The 22,145-nt window shown below is 36.3% G+C and overlaps 2 protein-coding genes across 2 annotated transcripts; one reads left to right on the plus strand and one right to left on the minus strand.

Moving 5' to 3' along the window:
* Nucleotides 1-1,494: 1,494 nt before the first annotated feature.
* Nucleotides 1,495-7,132, plus strand: LOC132141107 (follistatin-A). Its single transcript, XM_059550342.1, has 6 exons — nt 1,495-1,672; nt 2,889-3,080; nt 3,322-3,540; nt 3,746-3,970; nt 4,329-4,559; nt 6,039-7,132. Exons 1-6 carry the CDS (start codon nt 1,579-1,581, stop codon nt 6,125-6,127), a joined length of 1,050 nt encoding a protein of 349 aa, XP_059406325.1. The 5' UTR covers nt 1,495-1,578; the 3' UTR covers nt 6,128-7,132.
* A 2,139-nt stretch (nt 7,133-9,271) lies between these two features.
* Nucleotides 9,272-21,822, minus strand: LOC132141108 (NADH dehydrogenase [ubiquinone] iron-sulfur protein 4, mitochondrial-like). The gene is made up of 5 exons (XM_059550343.1): nt 21,624-21,822; nt 19,537-19,615; nt 9,903-10,075; nt 9,744-9,817; nt 9,272-9,463 (listed from the first exon to the last, which is right to left on the minus strand). The coding sequence occupies exons 1-5, from the start codon at nt 21,704-21,706 to the stop codon at nt 9,360-9,362; spliced, it is 513 nt and encodes a 170-aa protein (XP_059406326.1). The 5' UTR covers nt 21,707-21,822; the 3' UTR covers nt 9,272-9,359.
* Between the last annotated feature and the right edge of the window lie 323 nt (nt 21,823-22,145).

The raw sequence follows: 22,145 nt of genomic DNA on the forward strand, positions 1-22,145 counted from the left end.
AAAGTACCAGAAAAAGTAGGCTAGTTTGTTTAAAGTTTTTTTTGGCGGATACCAAAGGTAAACTCAATAGGCTCTTTTAGAGTTACAATATTAATAGTCCAGTAAAGTTAAAGGTGTCATAGGTAATTATTGAGAATAGAAATGCACTAGTGCTGAATGGGAAACATAATATTATAATAATATAATATTATTGTGTTAGGCTACATTAAAATTACACTGATCTGATACTATTGAACTTTAATCTGGTGGTCTTTCCTCAGTTGGTGGGTTTCCTCCATTTTTTTCTTGGTGGGTTTCCTCCAGTTTTTGTCTGTTTTGTACCATGTGTTTGTCTCGATTTAATTGATTAGTGATCTTCATAAGTTATATAATTAGCTATTGGGTCATGCGTATCTAGTTTAATTAAAGCCGTCCATGATTCGAAGGAAAATAAAATAGGCTAGGCCTATCTATACATAGCCATTTACGATTAATCGCAATTATTATACACATATATGTGCTATAGCAATGTGTGTTTTGAAAAATGTAAATAAAACAGAAAATAAAATGAAACTACTGGTAAAAGTCGAATCAAATAAAAATCGAAAAAGATGCCATGCTCGCTCTCTCTGAACAACATGCCCTGATGTTCGGCGTGTGTGCTCCTACTTGAGTGTTTCTGTGGTTCAAGTCTCTTGCAGAAGAGGTCGCGCGTGCACCTCCGCCACAGAGGGGACAATCCTCCTCCAGTCAGTCTCGCGTGTCTCACTTCTATGGAAATGAATTCCGTGTAGTCTGCCTCGCGCCACCGCCGCTCGGAAATTGAATGGGATATAGATTGTGATCCCGGAGGGAGACCGCAACACCTGTCTCGTCTAATATTAGTCTTTCTCTCCTTTATTCTGTAATCCATTGTCTCCTCGCGCAGATCACCTTTCAACAGTAACCTTGTATTAAATTAACACCCTCTACTGTTAATCAGACCTGTCATGGCCTAGAAAGTTGTGGCATTTCCCATCTCAAAGGTTTGTGGTGACATTCAAAGGCCATCAATGCGCAGTTCAATTTGTAATTCACACCCGGTTACAGAGTCTTTATATCCAATCACACCTCCTGCAAACACGTTCCCTTTTGTTCCCTTTGCACTAAAACCCCAATATTCATTGGAAACTGGGTTTTTAGGGTGTCATTGAATATGTTGTTGCTTATGCCAAGATATTGTTTTCCTGTGTGACTGGACTGGTCTCATTCACGTCTGGTCAGTTGTGGATATCCGTAAGGTTACAATATACAAATTGGGCCATTTTTCATTTATGCTTCCTGAGACTTGGTATGCAGCCAAACTCAGAAGTGATTTAGGGGCAAGAGAAAGTTTCAAGCAGCTATGTCACCTGATTTGGATTGAAAGAACTTGGGTGAGAAAACGCTCTCTCCCCACCCCCACAGAGAGGAAGACCGCCCACACCACAGACAGTCGGCCTGAGACCCCTTATACACTTAAAAAGAGGTGGCACTCCGAGAGCAGCGTTCATTCAGCACTGCCTGAGTAAGAAGATTACTTTTGCACTGCTCGTCTAGATACTCTTTCTCTGTTTAAACATGCTAAGGATGCTAAAGCGCCAGCAGCTCCACCCGGGAATGATTTTATTACTCTTATGGCTCTGTTATCTGATTGAAGATCAAAAAGTGCAAGGTGAGTGCACTTTTTTCCGTCCTTTTTTTTTTTTTTTTTGCTGCTGTAAATATGTTTCTTCAAAATTATTTTTGATACGCTTTAGATACGAGTCTGGTCTACAAATCATTTAGAATAAAAGTAATTTTTTAGAATGAAGGGAACTGCTTAAATTCTAGACAACTGTAAAGTTTTGTTATTGGCTCGCGCCTGTGTCCTCGAGACAGGTGCGTCCTTACATGCACAATTATTTTAAAAAAAAAATCTATGCTAAATTAAGAGATTTAGAGCATTTTATCGTTATCTAAAATCAGTGCTCAGATTGTCCAAATTAGAGAACACCGAGATTCATGTTGAAAATAATAATAATAATGTTTAATTAATATGATAGCAATAATGTCTAGCAATAATTTGAAGAATGAGTGTTTTGTATAAATGCATATTTAGCCCACCCTCAAATCAACCATTATGCATTAGACATTCGATTGTATTTTTCTCAAATAGTAGGTAGTGAAATTAGACACTGTCTACCGCGTCTGGCATTCCAAAAAAAAAAAAAAAAAAATTAAGTGGACATAATGCATTTTTTTTTTCTTTTTACCAATTTAATGCATTTAATTATTGCAATCGCTTTGCGTATTTGTCACCAAAACGGCATGATCATTTTGGAGAACAAAGTTTGATGAAGCTCGCGTGACTGTATGATTTAATTGAATTGTCTGTCGCTTAGTATCCCCGGCGCGAATGACTAATTTAATACATAAACACGACTGATTACGCACAGGGTTCAAAACATCTCCGAACCTTATTGTTAGCAGCGGATAAATGCGTTTGTGTTGCTAAAAGCAGCGTTTGGAACGCTCCTGTAAGTGTGCTGAAACGTGATGAGCGCAGACAGTTGGCTCAGAGCGCTCGAGGAACTGGAGTCTAGACTGCCATGCACATTGTTTAAATAGGTACGAGTCTGTCAATCTGCCACTTACTTTAAGACAATCAATCTTTGCACGGTCATAACATATTCGACGACAGGAAAAGCATATTCCCGAGCAGACCCGGAGACCTTGAGCTGTCTGGGTGAAGGCATGCAAGTGTAAAATAGTCGCATTACGTTGGGAAAAATCAGACAAAATACAGCGGGGGAGGGGGAGCAGGAGAGCTCCAGCTAATACAGGCTGCACGTGTTGTGTCTGGGTCATTGGCTTCAGACTTTAATAAGACTGGCTCTTTTTGTTTACAGCTGGTAACTGCTGGCTCCAGCAGGGCAAGAATGGGAGATGTCAGGTCCTCTACATGCCTGGGATGAGTCGAGAGGAATGCTGCCGGAGTGGGAGGCTCGGTACATCTTGGACTGAGGAAGATGTGCCAAACAGCACATTATTCAGGTGGATGATCTTCAATGGCGGGGCTCCAAACTGCATACCTTGTAAAGGTAGAATCCCATGTTCATTTGTTCATGTGGAAACGTTGCTATTATATGTCATACAAACATATTGCATGCGCATTCAAACAGAAGAAATAAAAATAAAATGTTACTGTGCCTCAGTGCTCTCTCTCACACCTTCTTTGTCTTAAAACAAACAAAATTAGTTGACAACAGATTATCAATAGGTTACAAATGTGTGATAAAAAATACACTTCAAATATCATGTTCCTGTCTGACTGAATTTTAGAGACATGTGATAATGTGGACTGTGGCCCTGGGAAGAAATGTAAAATGAACAGGAGGAGTAAGCCTCGCTGCGTCTGCGCCCCAGACTGCTCCAACATCACCTGGAAGGGGCCTGTGTGCGGCTCAGATGGGAAAACATACAGAGATGAATGTGCCCTTTTGAAATCCAAATGCAAGGGGCACCCAGATCTGGAGGTGCAGTACCAAGGCAAATGCAAAAGTAGGTAACACGTTGCTTTTGCACAAAAGATACTGTCTAACCTTAAGAGATTTCAGCAGTTGTATCCAGAATCCTACAGTTTATACTAAATAAAGTCCGCTCTAGAATACACTAAAGAATAAAGAAATATTTTGAGAAACTAGGTCATTGGTTGTGAAAATCTGGTAAAACTGTATCATTCAGTCTGCTCTTCTCATCCTCACAGAGACGTGTCGTGATGTCATGTGTCCGGGAACCTCGACTTGCGTGGTGGACCAGACAAACAACGCATATTGTGTGACATGCAACCGCATATGCCCAGAGGTTACGTCTCCGGATCAGTACCTTTGTGGCAACGACGGGATTGTTTACGCCAGTGCGTGCCATTTGAGGAGAGCCACGTGCTTGCTTGGTAGATCCATTGGAGTGGCATACGAAGGGAAATGCATCAGTGAGTGTTAACATAAATTTTACTCGTTTCATTTAAATGAGAAAAGTTGAAAACGGAGAAATGGTGGAATTTGTTTTCAGTTCAGAGTGCATAGGCAACAATGGCGAAATCCCAAATGAATTCCATTAGTCCATTAGTCTTTCGTGACATCAGTTGTGATTGTTATTTGCAAAGGAAAGTCATTGGTGTCTAACTGTTTCCTGATGTTGGCAACATCATCTTGTGTTATAACAAAATGAGCGTGACTTGCCTACAGCTCTCCACAACAGCAACAAACATGTTTATGAATTTCTACGTATGAAACACTGAAGTGTTATCAGAAGAAATTGACCGCTATTTTCCCCTATTGTCTTGTTAGAGGCCAAGTCATGTGACGATATCCAGTGCAGCCCGGGGAAGAAGTGTCTATGGGATTCCAAGATGAGTCGTGGGCGCTGTGCAGTTTGCATGGAGACATGCCCAGAAAGTCGATCGGAGGAAGCCGTGTGCGCCAGCGACAACACCACGTATCCCAGCGAGTGCGCCATGAAGCAGGCCGCTTGCTCTTTGGGGGTTCTCCTGGAGGTTAAGCATTCAGGATCTTGCAACTGTAAGTAATACATCTTAAAAAGACAATCCAATGCTGCCCCCAGCAACCACCTCCCCAAAACCTCCCACCCCTCCAAATAACGCCTCTTCATTCCCTTCCTGCTGCTAAGAGTTAAGCTACAGAAAGGACTTGTGATTGGAAGTTCTTTGCATGTCCTCTTTGGCTGGCTTCATTAATTTTGTATTTTCTTGAGAAGAAACAAAAATGAAATGAAAAGAGAAAACAAAACAAAAAAACATTTATTTAATAAAGAACCCACAAAATCAATGGAAATCTATGAATACAATGTAAAAAGAAATGTTACAAAGAGCTCTTTCCAGGAGTCCTTTGAAATACTAATTTTCTTCATTTAACTAACAAGAAAACATGTGCGGACTAACTTCTGCAGTGACATTCAAATTCTCGTTCAGTCTGACCTGCTATTGACCAGCAGGTTGAGGTCATATTTCCCCTTTGTTAAAGTGCAAATGTAGAGACTTATATCATATCAGCTTGTCAATTCCATATTCATGTTATCATGTAAGTGTTTTATGAATGCTGTTTTTTGTTTGATTTCTGCTTTTGGCTGTAATCGATTCTTTCAAATGCACTATGACATAAACAGCTCTGAGGGTTTGAAATTACATGAATCCTTCTCCTTATACTCACATAAGGTGATTTTAACATTGGTGCCGTTGTTACCTAGACTACCTATTTCGACAGATTGTGCACTAGCTTTGATAATGGATCGATGAAGCTAGAGCTGCCATTAGTGAGGGAATATTTACATTCAGATTTGTGCTAGCGAACGAATGGCTTACCTTAACGTTCTTGTGCCTTAAGGTACATTCGTCATTTCAAGGGACCAACTTTATGATCACCTCATGGTTTGAATGACTACAGCATTTTACAGTTTGCAGGACAAGAATATGTTATAAGGAGAGCAATGCTTTCTGTTAGCCATCTAACGTTAGCAAGGTGAAATTGTGTGTGCAGTCCTGCTGTGGTCATGTTGTCCTATTTGTTTGTGAGGGACTGCATATTTGTTTCATTGCTTTGCCCGTTTCATTTTTTCAATGTAAACTTTTATGTAGAAACTATATATCTATATTACATATACCTCAGAACTGTGCCATTGCTTGACCACATAGCTACGGTCGGCCAGTGTACAACCCGTGCATTCAAAGTAATGGATTTAGACACGAAACCAGAAAAAAAGCAGACATTCGTGGAATGCAAGAGCACTTTTTTGGTCTTGATTCAGAAATCTACCAAACACACCTGAGCCATTAAAGCCACTGATCAGCCCTGGCCCGTCACACCTCTGACTTCCTTCATTATGTACGTCTTATTGCATAATTTTGGGAGCCAGAGCACATGATCATGCTGTCAAGTAGCCTAGATTGTGAGAGGCTTTGGGATAAAGACAAATACTCACGTACATTCTGCGCTGTTGTGGTCTATATTCATGCAACAGCTACCATGTATTCTCCCATATAGCCATTACTGAAGACCAGGAGGATGATGACGATGAGGACGACCAGGACTACAGGGCTTATATCCGATTATCACCTGTACTGGATGGATAAAGCACCATCAACCAGTCCTAGGGCAAGGAATCATGTCCACACTGTACATATGTGTATGCTAATTTATTTTTCAGAGAAAAAAGATAGTAGTATACATGTAGTTCAGTCTGCTTGATGTTTATTTATACAGTGTTCTGTTTTATAATTTATACATTAACAGTGTCTGGCTTACTTGTCTATCATGTTATTTTGTTTCCACTTATGTTGTCTTTCCCTTTTTTTTTTTTATGACTGAGAAATATATTTGTCCAAAGAGAAGCAGTGTTATTTATTGTGAGGTAAAATGCTATCATGTAAAGTTTGAGTCTTCTGCAAGCTGTAAATTGCATTCCCTAAGCTGTATAAATGCTTGTCAATGTCAATTCTGTATCACAGATGTTTATTTCACACATACCTGCATGTTAGCTTGTGAGTTTATTTATTGGAAAAAAAATGGAAACACATAGGGAAAAAAAGTCACTCTTTAATGTACGTGTATATTTTTGGTTTTGTTTACAGCTCAGTGTAACTGACCAAAGGGATTTTCTTGAACGTTCTTCAATGTTTTTGTGATATAGTGCAGCAGCATAACATTGAAAATGAGCCGTTTCTCATATAGGAAACTCCTGACGACTCACTTGTACAAAATGGCATCCGTCATCAACAGCAACAGTTTGACTTTTTTACAATAGGGCAGAAATTAGCAGTGGGTTATACTTGTTCGAGGAAACTGTGCCATGCAACTTTGTTTTTTTTTTTTCTTGACAATATTCTGCTCTATATTGCTCTTGCAGAGCTAAAGAAAAGGTAATTAAGAGGACTCTGTATCAATATAGAATTCATTCACTTTTTCACTTTGTTGACAAAACGCATCTTTTTATTTTCAGACATCTCAAGATAAAAAACAAAAACAAAATTCAGTTATAAATTTATAGTTTTGTATTTTTTATGTAAATGTCATATGTATATACAAAGTTTGATGTATTTGTACAGATATTAAGAGTGAAATCAATAAAAAAAATACTAAAAATGATCTCAGTGGTGTGGATTTTAAGAATAGAGTTCATGCACCCATCCATTTATTATTATTCTCATTATTTTGTGTGTAATCAAAGTGTCCTGGCTCTAATCCTTAAGCCCATTACATAAAAAGTTTTTAACTGACATCACAAATCTACTGCCAGAAAACCCACATCTTTTTTCCATAAACTTCAACTAGTAGGGATATAAATTGAACAAAATTAAGCAAAAAAAAAAATCCCATAAGGACCTAACTTTAAGTCTGGGCTTCTATCTCAGAGAAATCAATTGTTAATCTTCCTACAAAGCTTGTTTTTACAGACAAACTGGTTCACTTTTCCTCACCACGTAGTTTCTAGTGACAAAAATCAATCACACACGATCCTACTACCCACAGATAAAGCTGAAACTGCACTGCATTTTGGCTGACCTCACACAATCACAGAATTCACATCATATAACTGAGCCCATGTAATGCTTCCCGACTCATTGCTTCTCCAAACATTGCTCTTTCCTATTATGCAAAGCTCCTCATGAAGTTATCTGGTGTGGCTTGCACGGTTCTCAGGTTTGGAAACAAAAAGTCTTTTTTTTTTTCTTTCATATAGGGCATTTATAAGGCAATGGTGTTGTGTCCAGATCAATTAGATAAACCTTGTCACATCAATGATTCATTCTGACTTGTAACATGAACCAAGTTTTAACAATTCCCAGCAATTCTGATTTGTTCATGTGATGTAAAATGAACATTGAAAGTGTAGTACCAGACTGTTCTAATGTGCTAACAGAGATGACAGAGTAAAATGGTTACTGCTTTTTCAATTGAACATTATTTGATGCAGGCAGGTGTTTTACTCATCTGGGCTCATCCCTGGAGGAGCATGAGAGTAAACATAAGGCCTAAAAAAAAAATTTGTTTGGTTCCGGTTTCCGACCGACCCTGTCAATTTATGTGCGACCCAAATTTATTTTATGAGACTGGGGAAGAACGGTCTTTCACACATCGTTAATTAAATTACAGTTTCCTTTAAATGCTGTTTTACACTTAAGTAATCCGTTAAAAACCATTAAGTATTGCATCAAAACCCTTTAACTGTCAATTCCTAAAGTGTGCTATAACTTAAGGTTTGGAAATCGTAACATTAAGAGAAACACGGGGGGAGGGGGGAGTCAACAATATATCGCGGAACAGAGAGGGCACTGACAACATGCTGACAGACAGGACATTAACATTACCAGCTTACTTTTAATATGAAACAAAGTCTCATTTGGTTATTTCACCTTTCAAATGTGGTCATTTTTTAAAGAAATGTAAACAATAAATACCGTTTTGTGGCTCTTGAATGTGTCGAACAGATCGCTGTAAGTTAGATCATCAGTTAAAACTAACTGATCGTCTCTTGCTTCTAGTTAATTTATAGCATCAAAATCAAATAAACCACATAAATGAACATAACAAAGAATGTTGTTTGACTACAAAAAGATGTCTGTACACTCCGTTTTTCAAGTTCAAATCCTCCATGTTAATCTACTATGAGATCGCCTGTCAAACTCCCGCGAAGGCTTTTTGTGTGTGTGTGTGCGCGTTTTGCGTGTCTATGGCAACAACAGACTTTAAACGGGAATACAGAATCACTGTCGTAAAAGTACCGGTACACACATTTAAAATCAGCGCGCGTGTGTGTGTGTGTGTGTGTGTGTGTGTGTGTGTGTGTGTGTGTGTGTAAAACTGCCACTGGAGAAAAAAATAAATAAATTAAAAAAATAAATAAATCCCTACCGACCAATGACCTCAACTGACAACCAACCGGAACCAAACTTTTTTTTTTTTTTAGGCCTAACTAGCTGCATTCAGTCTTTGAAGCTTGACATTTACCTCATCCTCCCATTTCAGAAACATTAACACTAAACTGTCTTCAAGAGGGTTGGAATGGTGGAAAAACCAACCACCTGAAAAGAAAAATTATTTTCTGAGGAAACAGGGAGATGGCATTTCAAAGCACACGACTAGCACAACAACAACAGCAGCTACTTCAGTAATAATAAGTGCTAAATACTCACACTAGCAAAGATATGGTGTCATTCCAATGATTCTGAATGAAGTAACATCCAGATTCAGGAAAAGGAAGCACAGTAAAACTCAAAGACTTGTAAAGATAGTTTATTAGATACATAGAGTATATTATTTTTACAGGTCTGTTAAAGATAACACAGACAGGCAGAAAAGGGATGTCTACTTGGCCGACCTTCTAGTCCTTTTGTCCCAGGAAAAGTTTGCTCCATATGACTTCACTCTCGGCTTTGGGACCCTCTTTTCTGTTATATCATAACTCCAACCTGTAAAAATAAACAGGCCCAGAGCACGGTCAGCCAAGTATATCTTAGAGGCTGGATTTGGGAGATGTCCACTGCTGCTGATGTGCAGTGTAAACACCAGGCCGGAGAAGACAGGGTGAGGATAAATGTGAATCTTTATGCCACAAACCCAAACACAGCTCCTTTTCAAAAAAGGAGCATCGGCTCCCTCAAGGGACATTTTTGGATGCAATTCTGATGGGATGATTGTAGTGTTTAAAAAATATGCTCACGATAGTGGAAAAATGTTTAAATGGATTACCGTTCTTCTCTGCAAAAGCGATAGCATCCTCCTTAGTGCTGAACATAAGCACCATGTTGGACAGGGGGTCTGCCCTGGATTGGGAATAACAACCACTTCAGACCACTGGATTTTTTTTTTTTGGCAGGTCAAAAAGCATGACTTATGATGTTCACTCACGTGGAGGCCCAGCCCATCAGTGGGTTTTCCCAGCGTTCCCTTGTATCAAAATCCATCTTCCACTTTTGGGTATTTTTGACACCAGACTGCATGGCATTGCGGACAGGCACAAAGATACGGACCTTGCGGCTCTTAATATGCTCTTCAGGAACGCCAGTCAAAGTTGTGATGTCCTGGCAAAATGAGGGAGACGAGAGAAGAAAACTATGAGTGCATAAGGCAAATCTTTTCATCAAAATCCAAGCATTAATGTGTGGTTTGCCAAAAATAATGATTCACATTTATGCTCTCATAAAAAAAAAGCATAAAAAGCTATGCTGTTTTCCCAATGGGCATAAAAGCCAAATTCTTTTTTTTTTTGAATGCAGACGCATACTTGTCTAGACAAGCTCATTTCTCACACTCTCAAAATAAATCGAGACAGTTTACTGTCTGATCCTCACCACAGGTCAGAAACCTGGGCTTTCAGGTGTGAAGGTGAAAAGAACTCTGCAAGCTTGAAGTGAATAGTACATTAACTTAAGTGGTCGCTCTGAGCAGGTGAATCATTCAGGGCATCAGTCTGATTTCACTGCTGGATTGAATTTTTCTACTGGCAACGATATGATTCCAGAGTTGTGCCCAATTTATTTAAACTAAGTTGATAAAACCCATCAATACTAGGGCTGGGGGGGTGGGGATCAATTTACCAAACTGTTAAAAACGAATTACAGAAAAATACTACATTCATTTACCATATATGGCAAACAAAAATTGTTTATGGTTTAACACATTAAACGTAATTATATTCCATTTTATGTCCTTTTAACTTAAAATAAAGTGAAATGTGTTTTTGCAACTGAAAACTATGAATTGAGTAATTTACAATGAAAAAACAGGCTTTCCCAGGTGTCCTTGCATGACATCACATTTGATTATATTTGATCAAAATAATTTAGTTTCTTCATTTTTTTTTTATCATGAATTAGTACAGTAGGATGTTTTATTTTACATATTTAGTTTAGCTGTTCAATGCTATATTATAGTGTTGCATGTGTTACCCTGATGGTGTTTTGTCTGATCATGTTTTATATGGCTATTTATTGTACTGCCTGTATTAGCACTGTGGTTATCAGTACATTTTAATTTAAAACATATTTTAATAGTTTTAGTATAATTTAGTGAAATATACAGTTATAAGGTGTAAAATATGCCATTCCACCTCGTCACCATACCTTTTTTTTACAGTAAAGTCCTGGCAAACCAAAGGATATTTTTATGGTATACTTAATCATCAATTAGAATTTCAATCTAATTGATCGAAACTTTTATTCTACCAAAATCGATCTTCTACTTTAAGTCTATTTATTTATTTTTTGGCATGAAAGTTTATACCGTGCTTTCATCATGTATATGCCACTGAACTGATCTCACTCAACTGCACAGTATCAATATTAATATTTTTGTTTATGTAGGGTTGTTCAAGTTAATTCCATGTGTCAGTCTTTCTAAACTGCATTTCAATTAATCCGTAATGCCATGGCCCCCCAAAAATGAATAAATGTAACCACTGTAGTCTCAACGAAGTCACAACGAATGACTCTTACGAACCAGTATTTTTAATATAACTAAAACATACCAAAACAAATCAGAATAAATATAGAATCAAATCAAATCAAGATCTTGTGATTTACAATTCAGTCAGGATATCTGTACTGATACCAGCAAAAACAAATACCCAGAGCACAAATAAAACTCAAACACTGCTCATGTTTTCTTTTTTTTTTAAGAAGGTTATCTAAAAAATGTGTGTGTGACATGCTGCACGGTCCCAGACTCCAGTGTGGTGCTGCTGAGCTGAAGGAGACCGCTGAAAGGCAAAGAGGGCCCAATTCCTTTGGGAATTAGCAAGCAGCAATGGGAAGTCGGCAACAACACACAGACAAACCTCCCAGCAAGCAGCCACCCAAGGTTGCGAATCCTACAAGTAGCTCCCCTTTCAATGCAGGAACTTCACACATTTCAATGGCCATTACAACTTCAAAGAATCAAAATTTTCATCATTGTCTGTCATCTGCCACTTGATTCATATAAAAGAGGTTCTTTAGCATTAACTGCGAACAAAAGGCAGCCAAACACTGACTTCTACAAAGTCTTCACGTGACACTCGAGCAGGCAGGGAAGAACATACAGTTCCATACGCTCGGTTTCAACAGGGCGACTTTAGTGAACAGAGAAAAAAAATATGTTCAACTTCGTAATGAGCAAGACTTATAAAACTTTGTCAAAGATGATTTTAATAGCTAGCTCTGATCCACACCAGTAACTTCGTGACAACAAAGATTAAGAAAAATGTCAGAGCTTTCCATGATGTGCATCTAACCTCAGTATCAAATTCAGTTGGCTTGAGCATTTAAATGGCAAATATCTCAAAATGACAATGAATCTTTTTGTTGAAAATGTTCAGCGCAAAGGGGTCTCGTTCAAAGACGCTGCTGAGCAGAATGACAATTAGTCTAAACAGACATGGGAGACTTAATTTCAATGTCTGATGAACACACAAACAATTCTGGTTGAGAACTGATGAAGAGAAATATGATTATTATTAATAAATAATACAATATTACATAATTAGTTATGTTAATTCAGCCCGAATAAGATCTTAAAACATTTTTTTGGTAATACCGATTAAAAACATGCCCTTGGCCTGCGAAATAAGAGAGAAAAAAAAGACGAAAAAAAAAAAAAAGTAGTCTAGACTTAGTCTTGCCTGCATACATTAGTACAACAAAAACTACGAGGGTGATCTACGCAACAGACAAATGCACAATGGCCCATAGACAAAGCGAGCGACTGTGCCTTAAATATGGTGCTTCAAGAAAAAAAAAAAAAAAAAATTAGGCCAGAGAGGGATCACAAAGGAAAACACTGCACTTTTCTCCTTGCATGTACAGGAAGCAAAATGAGAACTATGAAGTTTGACAGTTCTGTATTCACAGAGGCCTTCAATACCTGTATGTGCAGACAGAATGCCAGGCTTAAGAGCGAGGGAGAAAAGACTGGCAAAGTCTCAATCACGTGAAAGCGTGTCTATATTTTTGACACCTCTGGCTCCTCTGTGAATAAAGAGCATGGGAGCCCTTTCAGAGCGGCAGACTGTGGGGCCGACTGCTTGAATTAGTCCTGCGTGCAGCTTGGTAGAGCCAAGTGTGGCCGACAAGACGGATACCGAAGGTGTAAACAAGTAAGAATTTGCCATGTGAGCAGAATTTTTTTTTGTCGCTTTGTGAGTTCTAAATGCACTGAATCTTAAATTGTGCTTGTGCAAACATTACAATTTTTCATTTCTGAAGTGACCTTTCAGAAGAGCTTCCTTGACGGTTTTGCACAAACACTGATATTCAGACGTGGACTACTGATCTGTGTCGTCACACACATTCAACAGCAGATTCATACACTGTCTGCCATTTCTAAATAGAAAGGGGAACACACCAATGACTCGTACTGTACATGTGTGGCCTACTGGCTTGTTTTAATCTCAGACAGACAATAATACATAAAAATGTGGATGGAAAAGATATTGGAAGGTTACAGGTGGAACCTCTCAAGGACTTCCGAAGGCTGTAGTGTCCATACATGTATATAAATCCAGTTTTCATTTCAGCATATGGAATAATAATACTACTCAAGCACTGTTCCAGTAGAACCCCTTCAGAATCACTGTAGCTGAATTCACATGATGATTAATAAAGGGGAAAATAGAGAGAAAATAAGAGAAGAAATAATTAATGACCGAATCTGCTTAAAGACATTGAGAACTCAACATAAAGGTGACTTGGAAAGACATTACAGCTTGGCGTGTCCACATACAGTACATGTAAGTGCACTTTCTGGGTAAAAAAACAAAACCATTTGTGACCAATAAGAGATGATCCATATAATAAACAGAGGCAGGCTAGTAATATAAACATTTAATGTGGATTCACTCTCCAAACAAGAATGAAAATGAGCTTTGTAGATCAGCTGACATTACATGGCTTCTTCAGTGTTTAAACAGAACTGTCTTCCAGCCAAAAAATCCTTCAAAGGCAGAACAGGGCGGAAGGGGCGGATGAAGAGAAAGCAGCATGGAAACAGTTATTTTTAAATGTGGTGCAGAAACAACACACTTCAATATATTTATATTAGTCCTATCTATCTAGGCATTCACCCCATTTTGTGATGCATAAAAATAAATGACATTTTGTAAATCAACGTACTCTCACTGTAAAACTATATGTACGTCAAAACACATGCATTAAGTCATTTATTCTAATAGCTAGCGAGAAACAATTGACCAAAATAGTGTTGTCACGGAACCAAAATTTCAGTATTCGGTACCGATACCAGTGAAAATCCACGGTTCTCGATACCAATTTCGGTACCAAAGCAAAACACAAAAATAAAAAAAATAAAAAACCTTTTTTCATCACTAAAAATAAAACCAATGCCATTCTTTATACTTATTTACAATTGTATTTTAAGTTTTTGTACAAGTAATATAATTATGAAAAACAGTAAACACGTTTCACCCAAATTTTATTTGTCTTAAATTTAAACATTTTACTTTTTGACAAATAAAAGGGGATTTGCTATTAAAATTAAAACATGGAAATATGTGTGATTTATTTCTTTAAAAAATAAAGTTTTATTAATTTTTTCAACAGTAGTAGCAGTATCACATACATTCTACATAATAACATTAATATTTATAGTACACTTATTTTGACGGGTTGCCGTAAATACCTTTAAATTGACACTGGTTTTACTCAAATGAAACGGTAAAATGCTTGTGAAGTGACTCAAGTGAAAATGCTTGTGAAGTGACTCAGAACAGTTCTGGTGATGTTGTTTATGTATTTATGTCCTAACTGCAAATTACTGCAAGCGTCACGTGCTTCAGTCTATGTAGTAAACAAACCCACAAGTCTCTGCCATTCATTCATTCACAAAGAGACACGCAGAAAATGCAGGATTCATATTTCAACCAACTTTTTTGCGGCTTAACATTTACAGATACTGGTCGATATGGAGATTTGATTTGATTAATTTATGCTAACTTTGACAAATTCGGTGACTGTTCATATTAAAAAGTTTCATTTTCATGACTGTATTTTGAAATTCCGTCCGTGTTTTCTGCTTCCCAGAACAGGGTTGAAAGGGTACTCGGTACCACCAGTACTTACAGAAACTACTGTGACATTTTCATTTTTTTAGTACCGACTTGGTACCGAAGTACCAGGTTTTTTGACAACACTAGACCATAATGATTTGATTGACACTTACATACAAAACAAACATACAAAAAAAAGCTTGTTTTATTAATTACCAAAGGAATGGCATTTTTTATTAGCCTTTACTACACTGGGTAGCCTTGTCCATTGGCTATTATAACACTTTAAATGAGCTGAAAACCAGTGAGTAATACAACAATGGATGGGTGATCAGAGGGTGAAAAGGCAGTTCCTTCTAATAAAAAATGAATGGCAAGTAATAAACAAACAGAAAACATAAAAATAGCAAGCATGTTTCGTTAATTAATCTTGTCAAATGAACAACAGAGTTTGGATTTGATAAATATTAATTCTCACACATGTAGGTCACAAAATACAGACATGAATAAATTTACAGATATTTTGCTTAGAACTGTTTCCAAAGTTGATGATTCTGCATTCTAGACCAACAGTAGACAATAATTAAACTATAATTGTACAAAACAACAGGAACCAGCCATTGAACTCATGAACTTATGAACTCTGTTTTTTCTCTTTAATAAAAAAAAAAAATAAAATAAAATAATATATATATATGTGTATATATATATATATATATATATATATATATATATATATATATATATATATATATATATATATAAATTATAAGCAAACTACATTTCTTCAAGTTAACAGCATGACAAATAACACTGAGGATTCACAAAGGTGTTTGCTAAAATAAGTAACAGCTCTACAGGAAACCCCTTCTGACCATTTTTATTCATTTCTGTCATCAATCGTGGAAACTTTCTAAACAAAACACCAATTACAACTATTAAAAAAATAATAAATGAGTCTCACCTCAAATATAATTATTATTCGAGACAAATCAGCTACATTAGCATTCATATTATTAGACTACGAGCAGCAGGGAAAAATGTATTGAGCCAATTTGGAAGAGCAGAGTGTGAGGAAATGAAGTGAGGAACACAGTGTGGACTCTACAGCCGGTGCAAGTCTCCTTCCTCTGCCACACAAAGGTGCTGTCGGGCACTTTAAAGGTTACTTTCTCAAGTGTTAAGCAAATGAAATACCGTTTAGCAACTAATACACAAAGCCACTTGTCAGATCCTCTTCAAAGAGCCATGTCCTTTGACCTACTTGCCGGCCTTGGTTTTTTTTGTTTTTTCTCGGACAAGCACCTGGTATGAGCGGACAACTAGACAAAACAGACACTTGAGATGAACGCTGAAGGGAAAGGGGGGAAGGGGGAGGAGAACAGAATCACGGCTGGATCTTGAATTCAGTCTACCTTGGAGCTCACCGGCACAATGATACATGTTTGACAGCTACTTCAACATGTTCATTCAATTTACAGGTCTGGCTAGACAGAACGCCTCTCTTGCTTGCAATTAGGTATAATTTCACTGCTGTTTGCATTTATTTTCGTATGCTGGATGGTTTGCAAAAACATTTCAATATACATGCAAATATGGCACTTTCAATAAATGACTGTGTAATTTCTACATTAGTAGGAGCAGCAATCGAAATAGCAAAATAATGACAATCAAACAGGTTTTCTGAACACTATCCCCCGTCTGACACCAAACAGACTCCATTCTAAACTCACACCATTGGTTGAGCCACTGTTGCGCTGTTGGGCTGATCAGGATGCTCAAACAAACAAGGCAATGTTTCATAGCACAACAGAGCCATACTGATTACGCTTTTTGTGGAAATACAAAAGGATTTTTAAATGTCTCTTCATTTTAAATGATAATAGGAGACATTATTTTTACAATAAAAATTTGTGCACAAAAAAAGCGCCTCATAAAGGGGTTTCACAAGCAGCTATAAGGTCCTCTTGCAGTTCATTCAGAAAGCTCTGGGTATATGAGCTCCGTGTGAAACTCTGTGTCACTGGCCAGCCATGAAGGCTTTCTTGTGGCCCAGCATGCTTAATCAAACTGTAATTACTAACAAAAGCAAGTCAGTGCAGGCACCAGATGGAGAAAGCGCCAGACTCCATCACAATCACGCAGGACCTTAATTACCGTCATTTGCAATGCCACACATTTGACTGCACTGCAAAGTGGCACATTTGCAAGCACTTTCACTAGAGCTCGAGATTTTCATTATTTTCGTTTTTTTCAAAATGATATGTTTGAAAATAATTTAAGAATGCTATTATAAATTAATTTTCTTATGAAATTGAAATCATAGAATAATTAGTTTCAAAACAACTTATTCACTTCCATAATAAAAAAAATAATCAAAGCTGTAACTAACATAATTGAAATCATATCATTCATAAAAAAAAACTGAGCCTTAATTTTGCAAAAAAAAATATATATATATTGTGATGCATTTCGATGATATTCAATACAGCTTTATATATACTACACACACAGGATACAATAGTTTTAGGAATGAATGCCACACCACACTATAGGCAAAAATGATTAAATACCCACCATGGGTGAACAACCAAATCCTCAATGACAGAAAACAAAGTGTCTAATTTAAAACAAAGTAAAGTTTAAAGTACAAAAAAGAAAAGAAAGAAACAGCAAAAAAAAAAACGGTTTATCAAATCAACAAACAATATAAAGAATTACATTGTATAACTTATGTATTTTATTACTATAGTAAGTATCAAGTATAATAAATGTATAGTTACTCTTTTAAAACTTTTAAACTTTTAAAAAAACCCTTTTAAAATTACATTTTGCGGCCATACAATGCACCATCAAATCTGATTTGAGAAAACCAAAACCTGAAAGGATAGATTATATATATATATATATTTATATTTATATATATATATATATATTTATATTTATATATATATATATATTTATATTTATATATATATATTTATATTTATATTTATATATATATATATATTTATATTTATATATATATATATATATTTATATTTATATATATATATATATTTATATTTATATATATATATATATTTATATTTATATATATATATATATTTATATTTATATATATATATATATATATTTATATTTATATATATATATATATATTTATATTTATATATTTATATTTATATATATATATATATATTTATATATATATTTATATATATATATATATTTATATATATATATATATATATATATTTATATATATATATATATATATAAAATCCTTTCAGTTTTTGGTTTTCTATGTATATATAAACCAAACACTTACTAAAACTGTCTGTGCGGACTTCAATGCTCTTTGTTATGCTTTCATCCTTCTACATTCTTCCTGGTCAACACATCTTCATGTTTCAATGGTAATTTACAGACTAAACCATGAAAATTAGAGATCCAAAGAAATGTCTTGTAGAATTTATTCAGGGTCAAATAGAAAAACCCATCCAGGTGACCCAAAATAAATTCTACAAGACATCCTGAGATGTCAAGAGCACTGAGGAGGACCTACATCTTCTCAAAGCAGTTCTGCAGAAATATCCCTAACTTGTTTAGACAATACTGTAATCATATACTTTACATATGATCTACATGCCATTAATATTCACAAGTTAAATAGTTTTTTCCTGCAATCTTGTGTAAGTGTTACATTACCACGTCTGCAAACTGTCTGATTACATCTACAACAAACATGAAAATCTTATATAAGAAGGCTCTCTAAAATGTCTTGAATAAGGCAGGTAGTCCTTGCCACATATCTTGCTCAATGGGCACTGCTCGCCTGAGAACAACAATGAAAGCTCTGTGGCCAATTATAAAAGGACAGCCGCCGTTTTCCTGTGAGTCTGCTACTGTCAGACTGTTTTTCCCCCCTTTTTCTTTCAATCCCTTCTTTTTTTGGGAGGCCCTTTTGCAGCTTTACTTTAGAGTGGCCCCTACTATTAAATGAGAGCCCTCAACCAGGCGGGGTGTACTTGCCCGCTCAGACACAATCGGAGATAGTCTGAGTCCACCCAAACAGCCCACTCTGCCAAACCCGGCCCACACATTCAAGCCAACTGAGTGTCTGAAGTCTCATAGGTAAACAAGGTCATTATTGCCTCACAAGAACATGAAAAAAAACATTAGATTTCATTTCAGCATAGATGGATTTTGTGAAGGACATTTTTGAGAACATTTAACTGTATAAAGCATGCTAGTATTCATAAATGTATATATATATATATATATATATATATATATATATATATATATATATATATATATATATATATATATATATATAAATATTAAAATAATATATATATATATATATATATATGGTTTCCAACCAGTGCAGTAGAATTTTAACTTTTACATAATTACAAAAGCATAAGAGAATCGTGACCCAGTACAAACACAGTTAAAAAAAAAAAGGCCACAGAAAAGCACAGCCAATGTTCATACCAGTTTCTCATCCACAGTGATGAGCTGGGATCCCTGTCCCTGTTGTTCTGCCAGCCTCCATCCTGACGTGCTTATTGACCTGCAAAACAGGAAGATGAATTTTAAAAAATAATAGAGATAACAAGCAGACACACACACACAAAAAACTTGGTTAGGTACAAACAACGGTACAGTAAAGTGTTTTGAAGGAGGGGGATGTGTGTCAAGAGACGGGAGAGAGGAAGCCACACAACTCTCTCCTCGGCCCCCATTAATTCTGCCTTGTGAGTTTCTGGCAGGCTTCTATAAGCCAGTTAGAAACAAACAGCCATTGGTGTTGTCCTGCCAGTCTACAGTCACAGCCTTTGAAATCAAACAGTAACTGGTTACTGGTCTGTCATAAACAAACAATAATTCTGAATATTTAGTGACAGGAGCACTCACTGATCTCTCATTCTGATTTTAAGTCAATCACAAATGGCCGGCAGGTGAGGAAATGTAAAGCTGCCTTCAAATTTGTGACCCTCTCTGTGAAATCCAGGCTAAAGTCTCAAAATCTAATTACGAGGAGATAAGCACAAAGTGTGATTTCAACCAGTAATTTTTACTATGATTTCAATCTTTGACATGGTCTTACTCGGTCAATATTAAAGATATCAAGGTTACATTTTCACAGAATGATCTTTATCTTATGAAGGATATTATGTAGAAAACAGTCAATCAAAAAAAGACTTTAGCTGGGTTTTCATTTGGATTTGAATGACCGACTCTTTGAGAGGAGACCACAAACCTCCTGTCAAATTGAATATTCATTAAACACAGGCAGAGTGAACTTCTGTGTTAAATTGTTTAGAATTATGTTTTTATATAAACTAGTGCATTGAAAAAAATATACATGTTTTCTTTAAACAGACATTTTTCATGAATAAGGTCTAATGTGTTATGCAACCAAGGGTTATGTTTAGAATCTAAATTTTATGAATGAAAAAATTATATATTTCTCCATTTAATTTGCAAAATAAGACAAAGAAAGATGCTGGATAAAAAGAGTCTATCAGCATTTTAACGTACTGTGAACACCTGACAGATTTCAGCATTGTACATATAAAATATGTGCAGAACCTACATCTTCTGACTAGATTTTATTTGTTTTATGTTAATGGATACTATCAGTTAGAGTCAGCACCGTGTCTGCTGGCTCCTGATCTGATACCTAGACCGAAGAAAGACGATGTAAGATTAGATCAATCTTGAATTTAAAAAAAACGTCTACAGTTAATCGGGACTAGAGGACAGTAGCTCTATTTTCAACATGCGCAGACTACATAGCTGGTCAATTAAAGGTCCTGTAAGGTGATATGAGCATCATCTTGTAAATTTCAGAAATTCTATATTAGACTATATAGTAAGTCATAGGTATTAACCCAAAGGTTAACCTCTACGACAGTGGTTCTCAAACCTCTATATCTAGCCACTATATCCCCAGCCCTGCACATTTTGTATGTCTCCCTCATCTTTCACACCTGATTCAACTCATCCGCTCAGTAGTGAAGACTGCAAGACCTGAAGTGTGTGTGTCAGATATAGAGAGACATACAAAACGTGCAGTGCTGGAGTTACTTCATGGAGAGGCTTGAGAACCCCTGCTCTACGAGATTTAGATTATAGTTACATAATGAAGAGTCTGTATTTTTTGTTTATACAGGTCAGTGGGCTAAACTTCACACAAACCGCTAACGTATACCTTACCATTACAACCACAATGACTTCTGAAAATATAAACCAATAAGTTACACCTACTCAGAAAAATTAGAACGGTATTTATCACTAAAATTTGTCGGTTTCATTTCTATCGGTTACAAATGACTTAAAACACGCTATACAGGAAACAACTTTTACCTTTAAAGGCTGGACAATACTATCTGTTATTGTTCATCACACATACATCTTTTAAAAGAGGATTAATAGATGCCACTCTGGCTAAGTTAGTTAGCTAACCAGCTAACAGTGTAACGTTAACTCTAAACAGACAAACAAACAAACCGAGCATTATTATTTTGCACGTATAAATACAAATGCAAAACAATTATTTTAATCACTGGTTTTACCTGGCAGGCTTCACAAATGTTTTTGTGACTGAGTTAAGAGAGATTATTCGGCTTAAACCAAAGAATGACATTGAAGACGCCATGTTGACATGGTCTGTGCGGTGTACGGCAACACACAGCGTCCAAACTCAAGCGATGCGTATTTCTTCTCTTCATGAAGGGAGCGTACAAACTTTTGAGGTCAACGTGTCTGCAATTCTTAGTGAACTTCAAGTGAAAATTACAGCAACTCGGGGTGTCTGTTTCTGATACAAAGCCAACGACTCTTTCTAACACCTGAATTTGATTTCGCGCTGTTTTGTGTGATTGCATCATTTGCCCTAGTTAAGGAGCTTTGGCTCACCCAAAGCGAATGGGTAATAACAAGTACATTTTCCCCATAATTTAATTCATTACATCAGTTTTAACAATTGCATGCATTTTAACATGGTTAAATCACCAAATGGTGATTTTATTTTAGTTAACACGACACCTGTTGTAATGGTGTCTAGTGACTGCTGATTATGACAGCAAAAAACATTT

This window comes from Carassius carassius, chromosome 5 (assembly GCF_963082965.1).
Source record: "Carassius carassius chromosome 5, fCarCar2.1, whole genome shotgun sequence".
In the NCBI taxonomy this organism is placed as follows: Eukaryota; Metazoa; Chordata; class Actinopteri; order Cypriniformes; family Cyprinidae; genus Carassius; species Carassius carassius.